The sequence below is a fragment of the Diospyros lotus genome, chromosome 13, assembly GCF_014633365.1.
Source record: "Diospyros lotus cultivar Yz01 chromosome 13, ASM1463336v1, whole genome shotgun sequence".
In the NCBI taxonomy this organism is placed as follows: Eukaryota; Viridiplantae; Streptophyta; class Magnoliopsida; order Ericales; family Ebenaceae; genus Diospyros; species Diospyros lotus.
In genome coordinates, this window is record NC_068350.1 from 19,516,920 (window position 1) to 19,529,525 (window position 12,606).

Consider the following 12,606-nt stretch of genomic DNA (forward strand, 5'->3'; position numbering starts at 1 on the left):
AATTTTTTTTATTTTATTTATTTATTTATTTTCATTGATAAAGCCTAGACTCTAAATGTTGAACTCTCCTAATCAAGGCATTCTTTAACCTAGTACACAACACTTTAAAACAAATGCAAAAGAGAGAAAATAAAAGGAACAACAGCAAATAGAGATGAAAAGATAGGAAATTGGGTTGCCTCCCAAAGAGCGCTTGTTTAGAGTCATTAGCTTGACTGTGCTGCTACTCATTCCGGATTGCTCAATTCGGTGGATGTCTTTTCCTTGGAAAATTCCTCCCCTAGATATGGCTTGAGTTGTTGTCCATTCACCTTAAAAGTACCCTTGGTGTTGTGAGTGACATCAACAGCGCCATGTGGATAAACTTTGGCAGCAGTGAACGGCCCAGACCATCTTGAGCGCAACTTGCTGGGAAATAACTTGAGGCATGAGTTGAATAACAACACTTTTTGCCCCACCTCAAATTGTTTCCAATGAATGTGATGATCATGCCATTTTTTGGTTCGCTCCTTGTACAACTTGGCATTTTCATATGCCTCCAACTGAAATTCATCTAATTCATTTAGCTGCAATAACTTCTTTTCACCGGCCTTCTTTAAATCAAAATTTAGCTTTTGCACTACCCAATAGGCTCGATTCTCCAACTCAACTGGTAAGTGACATGCAATACGGTGACATCCCAATAGCCGTCTTAAATGTAGTGCGATACGCCCATAGTACATCGTCAAGTTTTTTCGACCAATCTTTACGAGATGCATTCACTATGAGCTCCAAGATCCTCTTTAGCTCTCGATTTGAAATCTTCACTTACCCACTTGTTTGGGGATGATAGGGAGTAGCAACCTTGTGTTTCACCCCATATTTGGCCAAAAGAGCGTCAAAGTATCGGTTGCAAAAATGCTTTCCCCCGTCACTTATTATGGCCTGAAGAGTACCAAAATGAGTAAAAATATTTTTCTTGAGGAAACTCACCATGGCTCGGCCATCATTAGTGGGTAAAGCAACAGCCTTGACCCACTTGGAGACATAATCTACTGCTACCAAAATATAAACATTGGTAAATGATGGTGGGAATGGGCCCATGAAATCAATGCCCCAAACATCAAATAACTCAACTTCAAAAATTCCATAAAGAGGCATCTCTTGCTTCCTTAATATTTTTCCTGTCCGTTGGCACCGGTCACACTTCTTTACCAATGTTTGAGCATCTCTAAAAAGAGTAGGCCAATAAAATCCAGATTGAAGGACCTTTGCTGCTGTCTTTGTTGCCCCAAAATGTCCACCATATGGTGAAGCATGACATTACTCCAGGATCAGTTCCATTTCTTCTTTCGGGACACATCTCCGAATTACTTGGTCGGCACTGCGTCGATAAAGAATAGGATCCTCCTAAAAATAATACTTGAGATCTAAAAAGAACTTTTTGCGTTGATGGTAGTTAAAATCTGGTGGCACAATATTGCTTGCAAGATAATTCACATAATCAGCAAACCAAGGTGCCTCTATGTCGTTGGCCTTTCTTTCAACCATAAGAAGTTGTTCATCTGGAAATTTTTCGTTTAGGTCCTCAGTTGCTGTTTGCTTGAAATTTTCCATTCTAGAAAGATGGTCGGCCACCACATTTTCACATCATATCTTATCCCTTATCTCCAGATCAAAGTCTTGAAGCAATAGTATCCATTTGATCAACCTTGGTTTCGCATCCTTCTTTGCAAACAAATACCTCAAGCCTGTGTGGTCAGTGTACACAATTACTTTTGACCCAATGATATAAGATCGAAACTTCTCAAATGCAAAGACCACTGCTAGTAACTCTTTTTCTGTAATAGCATAATTCAGTTGGCCATCATTGAGAGTTCGACTAGCATAGTAAATAACATGGAAGATCATATCTCTCCGTTGTCCCAAAACGGCCCCCACTGCATAATCATTAGCATCACACATGAGTTCAAATGGAAAGTCCCAATTTGGTGCCACAACCACAGGTGCTAAAATCAATTTCTCTTTGATCCTGTTGAAAGACGTTAGGCATTCTTTTTGAGAAGTCAAATTTGGCATCCTTCTCCAACAAGTTTCACAGTGGCTTCGTAATCTTAGAGAAATCCTTAATGAATCTTCTATAAAACCAAGCGTGTCCTAAGAAACTTCGAATGCCCTTGACTGACGTTGGTGGAGGTAGTTTCTAGATTACTTGAATCTTTGCTTTGTCGACCTCTATGCCCCTAACTGAAATCCAGTGTCCTAACACAATTCCTTCTTGGACCATAAAGTGACATTTCTCCCAGTTCAGCACGAGGTTTGTTTCTTCACAACGCCTTAGAACAAGAGTTAAGTTCTTTAAACACTCGTCAAATGATGAACCAAAAACTGAGAAATCATCCATGAATACCTCAATAAATCTTTCCACCATATCTGAAAAGATCGACATCATGTAGCGTTGAAATGTAGCAGGTGCATTACATAGGCTGAAAGGCATCCATCGGTATGCAAATGTGCCATATGGACAAGTGAATGTTGTTTTCCCTTGATCTTCCGGGGCTATTGGAATTTGATTGTATCCCGAGTAGTCGTTAAGGAAACAATAGTGGGAATGGCCTACTAGACGCTCCAACATTTGATCAATGAATGATAGGGGAAAGTGATCCTTTCGGGTTGCGTCATTCAACTTGCGATAATCTATGCAAACTTGCCACCCTGTAGTTGGTTGGACTGGAATAAGCTCATTATGTGCATTCTTTTCCAATGTGATTCCTCCCTTTTTCGGCACAACCTAAACAGGACTAACCCATGCACTATCCGATATGGAATAAATAATCCCAACATCAAGTAATTTCAATACCTCAGCTCTGACCACATCTTGAAGATGGGGGTTTAGTTGACGTTGATGTTACACTATCGGCTTATAAGTTTCTTCCATGAGGATCTTATGCACGTAAAGGCAGGGACTAATGCCTTTGATATCTGCTATAATCCATCCAATAGCCGACTTGTATTCCCGAAGCACATGAAGTAATTTATCTTCCTCGTCTTTGTTGATAGAATTGGCAATGATAACCGGAAGAGTAGAGGATTCCCCCAAATAAGCATAACAAAGATGTGAGGGCAGCTGCTTCAACTCAAGTTTTGGTGCTTGTTGAATTGAAATGAGTGGCTGAGAAGGGTTGATACCCAATTCCATGTACTGTCTTCCTCTTCTCATGGGTTTTGAGCCCTGCAAATACTGCACACGATGGTAGTTGAAATTGAATTTTCATCTTGTGAGTGCATGATGCATGCCTCCCAAGGATCTGCTGGATGCTCCAATTTGAAAAATTCCTCTACTTCTCTATCCATAATATCTATCTGGAAGCACGAATCTGATGAGCTAGGTAGTTTGAGTGCCTTAAACACATTGAAAGTGATTTGCTCCTCATTCAGCCTTAACATTAATTGTCCCTTCTGCACATCAATGAGGGCTCGTCCCGTGGCTAAGAAAGGTCGCCCCAATATGAGTGGAACATCCCTATCTTCTCCCATATCCAAGATGACGAAATCAGCAGGGAATATAAATTTATCCACTTTCACCAAGATGTCTTCGACGATTCTGCGTGGATGTTTGACCGATCTATCTGCCAATTGCAATGACATCCTTGTAGGCTTTGCTTCTCCTAGCCCAAGTTCCCTGAAAATAGAATAAGGCATTAAATTAATACTAGCACCCAAATCACATAAGGCTTGTTCAAAATATAAACTACCAATAGTATAAGGGATAGTGAAACTCCCTGGATCCTTCAATTTTGGTGGTAACTTATTTTGCAATATAGCACTGCTCTCTTTTGTCAACATGACGGTCTCATGCTCATCCAACCTTCTCTTATTCGAAGGGATCTCCTTCATGAACTTTGCATAGCTGGGCATTTGGGCTAAGGCATTCGCAAACGGTATATTAATATGAAGTTTCTTGAATACCTCCAAAAACTTCTCAAATTGCTTATCCATCTTGTGCTTACGCAACCTTTGACAGAATGGAATCGGAGGGACATATGGCCTTACTGGTAGTGGCATCACCTTCTCTTGGAGCCTTTGTTTGGCTGAAACTTCTAGTTTTTCTTGATTATTTGGAGCTTTGGACTTATTTGATTCAGTTGCTGTCTCTTGAACTTTTGTAGTCTCTTTCACAACTCCGGGCCTCTTAACATGAATTTTCGGGAGTTGTACCCCGCTCCTTGTTGTGATTGCATTTACTTGCTCCTTTGGGTTTACCTCGGTGTTGCTAGGCCAAGTGCCCAGTTGTCTCTCTATTAGGATTTTTGCTAGTTGCCCGATTTGATTTTCAATATTCTTAATAGCTGCGTCAGTCCGGTCACTTCGTTCTTGAAGCTTCGAAACCGCTTCTTCCCATCCTCCTTTTTCCCCCTGTGGTCGCCCTTGTCTTGGTGGATTTTGTATGTTCTGAGTATTACCATAAGAGAAATTAGGATGATTCCTCCAACCCATATTGTATGTTTGTGAGAATGGGTTATTTTACTGCCTTGGGAAATTTTGCTGACATAGGAAATTTTGAGCATAGGCAGCTTGCTCCGTGAATGGTGGATTTATGAGCAACGAGCATTCAGACGATGGATAAGTTGCTCCACAAGTTTCACATATGGGGAGTGACCCTTGCACCATATTAACATTAGAAGAATACTTTAAAGCTTCCATCTGCTTTGATAGTGCATCAATCTTGGCCAACATCAACGTGTTAACATCCACTTCATGCACTCCAGCTACTCTTTTATGTGAGCTTCTATCTGGGCACATGACTAACTGCTCACTCATTGTCTCAAAAAGGTCGTGAAGCTCCCCGGCTGATTTATTATGGATAGATCCTTCTGCTGTGGAATCAACTGCAAAGCGACTTTGAGGAGTGAGTCCAGCATAGAAAAATGATTCTGAGCTGGTAGTGGAAAGCCGACTCGGACACTTTCTCAATAACTCCTTGAATCTCTCCCATACTTCATGAAAGTTTTCAGACTCAGCTTGCTGAAAAGTTGAAATCTCATGCTTAAGTTTATTAATCTTGGTCGGTGGGAAGTATTTGAGTGTGAACTTCTATACCAAATCTGTCCATCTAGTAATACTACCCGATGGTAGTGAGTCTAACCATTCTCGAGCCCTATCCTTTAGAGTATGAGGTAAAAGGCGCATCTTGAGTGCCTCTTCATTAATTCCTTGATACTTGAAATTCCCACAATACTCCAGAAACCGAGACAAGTGATAGTGCGAATTTTCCTCGCTCATTTCATAAAAGGGTATGTTGTTGGCGAAGAGATTGATCATGTCCAGCCTCAACTGAAAGTTCTCATACCCGTAGAGAGGATAGATTATGCTTGACCGGTTCTCAATCACTGGAGGCATCATGAAGTCCCCCATCAAAATGTCTCTTTCATTGACTTCAACGGGCTACGCTATTGGAACAAGCTGGTTTGCGTTGTCACCCATGTTACTTAGTTGCTTTTCCCTCCTTGCTCTTTGTTCATGATGCCTTTGATGGAACATTCTTTCTATCTCAGGATCAAACTCACAAATATCCGAACGTTCTGAACGGCTGATGCATTATCTCAAAACCTACACACACACAAATTGAAATAGCTCACCCCAAAAAAATAACGAAAACAAAATTTAACAATTAAAGGTAATATCAATCAAAGCAATAATCAAAATAGCTAGTCCCCAGCAACAACGCCAAAAACTTGTCCTGCTTATTCTATCCTGCAAGTGGACGGATCGTGACAAGTAATATAGTGATGAATAGAGTGTCGTACCCACGAGGACTAACTTTTGACGTTTACTAACTTTTGACGTTTACTCTAACTGATTTAACCTTAACCTAACACACGCATTAACAAAGACTTCAACTGTAATGAAAACTAATTTACTAATAAAAGATGCAAACAAAATAATTTCTTTGATTCAAAAACTCTCAAAGTTAAGGCACTAGGGTTTGTGAATCCACCGTCGGCCTTCTATGATTCAACTATTCATTACTCGGGTCTTGTTATTCCTTATCTTAGATTGAAAATCGATAATCCAATTACAACCAAAAGTCTCTCTCGATGGTCATTCAGTTCTATGTATATATATGAGATTAACTATCTCTAAGTAACCTTCGAACATATAAACATGCATTCAATCACGGAGATCATCACAAAATGATTTCATAGGGTATAACGATATCTCTACCTATTATAGGACCCTACCTTGTTTGCTACCATGTCTAATCCGTATTGAATCTCTCGAAAGCAATACAAATCACAAATATGTTCCAATGGTGATCAAGCATCAAAACAACATTATGAACATAACAAACAATCAACCTAAATAGATAAGAAAATAGCAAACCGAATAACTTTAAATCAAACGATTAGAAGTCGAGGTTTCATCATTCACCCTAGTTAGAAACACTTAGCAATCCATTCTTGCAATCAAAAGAAAAAGAAAAGACTTGGAATCCATAGCAAAGAATTGAAAAAGAAAAGAAAAATACAACCAAAGTGTCTTCAATCTTTCGTCCGCTTCTCTTCCGTGCCTAAAAAACTCCCAAAACCCTTAAGAATAAGTCTTTATATAGTGGTTTTTAGGTTATTAAAGTTGTGCATAGTGAAAACTCTCACTTTTCATTGATTTGGATGGAGATGGGCCGAAATCGAGCTTTGATTTGAAGTTCAGAATGCTACCACGGTCCTACCGCGGTATGCTTGTTGCTGCAGACCCGTGAGCTCCAAATAGCAATTCCTAAAGCGGTCCTACAGCGGTATGCATTCCGCTTTAGGACCGTGAGCTCCAGAAACTAAACCTTATAGCGGTCCTACAGCGGTATGCATTCTGCTATAAACCTGCTAGCCTTCTACTTTGGCCTCTTGCTTTATCATCTTCCACATTTTTGGCTCTTGATACTCTTTTGCATCGATACCCGACCATGCCTCCAAGCTTTATTTCACTCCCATCATGCACCAAAATCACTCTTTTTGCTCCATGTCCACTTTGCATGTAACGTGTACCTATATTAACAATATTAAGCCCAAAATGAGTAGCAATCATGTTCATTGAATACTTAAATGCTAAGCTTGAACAACTAAATAAGAGTGCAAAATATGTTGATCAGATACCAAATAATAACACAAGTTAAACACACTCTCAACCCTTATTGAAACTATACTTTTTCCTTTACATCACATAACTCATAATAAGCATCCTTAGATAACTGATTACAACGTGAGCCCACCTGGGCTTACATAATATACCTCCATCTCACAAACATAAAACATTACTCTTAACAAAAGCACCATGACAGCCAGGATCTAGTTTCGGGAGGGCTTTGCACTTACTACCATGACTCGACGGTCTAGACCCAAACCCTGTTGAACAAATCTGACAACTCAGACAAATCCCGAACCTGGAATGATGGAAAGCAAATGTGAGTCAAAAGACTCAGCAAACTCTAGAAAGAAAGGATGAAGGATACAGACAGAACTCTTCCCATAACATCTCATGCAATTCATGCCAATGCAACGTCATGTCATGCCATACCCAATACTTGCCTTATTTTCAGATGCATAAACATATAATAAACTTCACATAAACGGTCCTTAGGGCCCACATCAAACACACATTGGCACCTAAGTCCAATTACCATTTCCCTTACATGTCGTCTCCTGTCACTTTCAACATAATCTGTTGCCGTGGGTCTCACCCAGGGTCTTACTGTTGCCGTGGGTCTCACTCCCAAGGTCTTTCTGTTGTTGTGGGTCTCACTCCCAAGGTCTTACCGTGGGCCACACCCACCACCCATACTCAACACTTAAAACTGCGTATTCTCACCATGCAGTGCAACACATAAGAAATGCAATAACTTCTATAACATAAACATGATGACAAGGCCCCCATAAACCAAGTATCCGGCCATGCTACGCCCACATAAGAATTCACACATGTGATATGCTCTAAATGCTCCGGCTCATCTAGAGTATCCAAGTTGGCTCTTAGACCAACTGGGTTATGCAAATGCTCACACACCCATCACACACAAAGCATATCCCAGCAGTGAATGCAACCCAGTCCCTATGCACCACACACATCATGATATACACAAACCAAGGCGGGAATCTGGCAGTACTAGCTCTTCTAGCTCGTCTAGTGCTTATCGTAACAGCCGATAATTGACGCCCATACATCCAACCATCAACTTCCAAGACCCACGATTGACAGTCAATGACTTTGTACCCCATACCCTTAGGACACACACGATCAACATTTAATTCATAACTTTTAAACTTAACTTTACATAACATTTCTCTATAACTCTTCATGTACACAACCACATAAACATAATAATACTGTTCTCATTCTCATCTCTTATCGTGTTGAAGGACCATTCACTTTTCCCATTAAACCCTTTAACATAATCCATAATCCATACCGACTCTTCTAAGAATCTAACCTATCAGGTTCGGCATCATTCCCAAAGAAAGCGGAGCGGTATGAAGCTCCGTGACGGTCGACATGAAAGACACCAAGACATCATTGCTTAGCTCATTCCATTAATAATAAACTTATTAATAAAATATAAGTCATACGGTGGTTACCACACGGATTATTATTATTAATGCGTGGAACCGAGTCACGGTGAGGGAGGGAATAAAATATGAAAATCCACGAAGACTTTCACGGGAAATAAAGAACACAAGGAGAGGGTTAGGAACTTGCCTTTATTTGGCTGATTCTTGCATTTTCTGCGCTCCCGATGCGAAGTAAAACGTTCTATATAAAATAACATGTTAATGGCTTGAATTAATTAAATTTAACCGCATAATCAATATAATCTAGCCATATCAATTCCATAATTTAAACATATAACATTTATGCTAATTTTACTCACTTACCGGTATATTTTTGGATACCAAATAGCCTCAAAATCAATTATTTTCTTCCATTTTTCTTCTATTTTCTTCCATTCCTTCACTGTTTGTAGCCCCTCTCCTCTCTCTATTTTTCTCTCTCTGGTTTGGCAACAAAAAGTGGTCGAATTGGCCACTGGAATGGCCAAAATTGGCCTTTTAAAATGCAGCAAAATGTTGCTTCGTGAGCAAGGCAGAATGGGCGGCCCAGGGGCCGCCACGTGGCGTGCTCAGCAGTGATCATGCGTCCCCACCGCCCCAGCCAAACGACGCCGTTTTAGGCGTCCTTGCGCTGGAAAAAATCCAGCTTAATCTCCCCTATCGCGCGCATACCTCCAACCCTCGTGCATTGCCCCCACACGCGTGCTCGCAGCCAGCCAAGCTGGCTACCTCTTTGCTTAATATATGCCATCAATTAATTTTATAGAAGCCCTCAGCCCTTTTTTCCAAAATTACGCAATAGCCCCAGATCTTCTGAAATCCAACACTTTCACCCCGCACCACATTTACCCTTATTACACTTACACCCATAAAATTTTCAAAAACCCACTAATTTAATTTATTTTACTATTTTCATAAATACTCTCAAATAAAATAATCAATTACCTTAATTATCCATTTCCTCAAAATAACATAAATAAACATTGTCTTTTAATTCTTTAGATATTCCATAATGACTTCAAATATCAAAATTAATAATTATTATTTATTCCAAATTTTGAGATGTTACAGTCTTTAAACACTTTTATGCCTATATTAGACTCATTCAAGGGTTACAAGATAAAATTATATCACAACAAAAAATAAGAAAGAATCATAAAAATGGGAAAGCTCATACGATGTTCTAAAAGTTAAAAGCATCTTTTCAATAAAAATAAATAAATAAATGTCAAAAGATAGTGAATATCAGAATTTTAGTGCAGGAAATGCATAAAATAAAATGATGGAAAATGAAAAGTTTGAAATTTTAATATTTTAAATATTAGTTTTCCCTGAAATTAAACATAATATAAATTATGCATCATTAATGGATAAAAAGAGATCTTAGCTTCCCTGTAAATCTAACATGGAAGGCCCTAACTTAATTACAAGCGAAGACTATATATATCCAACATGGGTTGGATCCTAGTTTGGCCACAAATAAAAAGTCAAAGTTGGTTAATGGATGAGCCACCGACTTACCGCCAGTAGGGTGTTTGTGAGTTCAAGGATTTGATTATTTTTAAAGGTCACTTTTTCCAGTCCTAGCTCCAAATATTTGGACTCAAATCAAAATATTTTAATAAATATTTGGACCTAGGACTGGAAAAAAATAAATATTTGGACTCAATAATATAATATAATATTATACTCACCACTCAATATAGCATTTGATATACTCAGTAGACAGTTCAGATATGAAGCAGACTCAAGTGATAGATTCGAATAAAAATCTACGAGCCAGTATCTAGGTTAAGTGCATATTTAGATAGGCTGAAATCTACAAATCAAGAGAAAAAAAATAAAAAAATAAAAATAATCGGGAGCTCTGCAAGAAAAAACAAAATAGTGGCCGAATACTGAGCGACCACCACTTGGTCATGAGAAGCATGGGTGAGAATGTGAGTGATCCAATTAATATTTTAATCTTTTGTTGGTTTTGATGATAAAAAAATAAATTATTTATATCTTAAATCAAAGTATATAATTTGCAAACAAAAATCAATTTCAAATGTTTTGTTAAAATGAAAACTAGATGATCTATATTCTTATATACGGAGATTTGTTCAAACAAGTATTATGATGAATCTCCTAAATGATTTTCAAAAATTAGTTTTGAAACCATTAATTAAAATGAAACAATATTTTTTGAAGGCAAAAGGATCATTTTTATGTTTTTGATAGATCAATATTTTGTCTTTAATATAATTTTGATAATAAAAAATCAATTACATTTTTATGATGAAATTATTTTATTAATGGTTATTATCTTGATACTTCAAATTACTTTTATATAATCTATTAAGCACCAAAATTAAAATCAATTTCATCATGCATTTCAACGTCAAAAATCTTGTAATAAATCTCTTAATGACATTTGAAATGTTATGTTTCTATTTTATCAAAATTGTTGAATTCAATGTCAAAATATCTTGTGATAAATTTTTTTTGGTATTTAGAATATTGTGTTTTTTATTTAATTAAAAAATATTGAATGAAAATTAGTTTCAACAATATATTGTCAACAAAATCTTGTGGTAAAATTTCTTGGTGATATTTGAAATGTTGTATTTTCATTTGATTAAAAATATTGTACCAAAAATTTTAAAAGGGTTTGAAAATAAAACAAGTGCAGTTGTTGCCTTCAAGTTTTGAACCCTTGTCACTAATCAAGCCCAAGACTTAAGTAAAAATAAAGAATCACTCCAGCTAGAAGCTATCTTTCTAATTTAAGTGCTAAAATAAATTATATAGTAAATCGAATAGTTTCACTTACAAATTGTCAACCAATTCTTTTCCATCTGTTGATCAATAGAATCTTTAACTTTAAACTGTTGACCATTTTTCATATTTAAGCTATCTGGTCGACCGTTTTATTGAATCTATCGATCGTTTTTGTCATAGAATCTCTCTAATGGCTAGTTTTGTAGGTCTAACGACTAAAAAATGACTAATTTCTTTTGGGATGTCTATAAATACAACCCATGGACGAACTTGAGAAGACTAATGGATGAGAATAAGCTAATTTGAGATTGCAAATTATTTTTGAGCATACAAGAGTTTGTGTTTTAATTTTTCTTTCAAAGGCTTTGTACTTAATTTGTTTCATTTGATTCAAACCTTGTATTTTACATTGAGAGATCTTGTAATTAAGAGATTTATCTCTTAAATTCTCTTTTTATTATTCAATTTTTGTATTTCCTAACTTATAAGCTAAAGGGTCTACTTATGTATAAATATGAGGTTTGTAATTTATTAGTCTTGAACTAGAGAGCTTACTTGGGATCAGTAGGAGGTTTTAGTAAATTGATTTAAAATTCTTATTGGGAGTTAAGGTAGTAGATTATGCTTAGTTTACGCTGAATCACTATAAATAATTTATGTCCTTTTATCTTTCTTATTTTATATTTTTTAAACTTTGCATTTGTCATTTTGTATATTTTATGTTTTAAATCACTACAACCTCATTTTGATAAAAAAGTTTTCAAGTTATATCAAATTTTAAAGTAACCTAATTCACCTTTTTTTGAGTGTGTGTCATAGCATTTTAAACCTTTCACCAACTTAAACAAGCATCTAAATGCATCAAGCGGGCAACGTGAAGTAATAAACCTAAGGAGAATCGAGTGCCCACTCGGTTGTGGCCAATTGGCCCAAGAAATTGAGTGCCCACTTGGTTGTATCTCCCAAGCATCTCACAAGCCACAACCCATTAATTCAAACCCATCACAAGTGGCCACTTGGTAACACCAATTGAAGTTCATGTGCAAAGTTTTTATTATTTTATTATCACCTTTGCAACGTCAATCCAAGCTTTGAGACAATTGGAGTTGAAACCAATTAATTAATTAGTTTTATGGAGCTTGGAGATCAATTGAAGTCCAGCAAGCGTTGCACGTAAAGCCACAATTGAAGCAATGCATTGGATTATTGAATTAAAACTTGTGGCAATTGGAGTGAGGATTGAATTAAAGAAGCACGAGTTGCA

At 37.2% G+C, this 12,606-nt stretch overlaps 1 protein-coding gene, 1 non-coding gene and 1 pseudogene across 2 annotated transcripts; 1 reads left to right on the plus strand and 2 right to left on the minus strand.

Annotated features, from left to right (window-relative positions):
* Positions 1-227: 227 nt before the first annotated feature.
* LOC127788098 (uncharacterized) lies at positions 228-3,178 on the minus strand (annotated as a pseudogene).
* A 17-nt stretch (positions 3,179-3,195) lies between these two features.
* Positions 3,196-4,476, minus strand: LOC127788099 (uncharacterized). The gene has a single exon (XM_052316212.1). It carries the CDS (start codon positions 4,474-4,476, stop codon positions 3,196-3,198), a length of 1,281 nt encoding a protein of 426 aa, XP_052172172.1.
* Positions 4,477-4,929: 453 nt separating this feature from the next.
* On the plus strand, positions 4,930-5,034 carry LOC127789381 (small nucleolar RNA R71). Its single transcript, XR_008020557.1, has one exon. It is a non-coding gene; the product is annotated as a small nucleolar RNA R71 (small nucleolar RNA).
* Positions 5,035-12,606: the final 7,572 nt, after the last annotated feature.

Bases quoted from the DNA above. Each gene is read 5' to 3' on its own strand.
- LOC127788099 (XM_052316212.1), bottom strand. From the start codon at position 4,476: ATGGGTTGGAGGAATCATCCTAATTTCTCTTATGGTAATACTCAGAAC.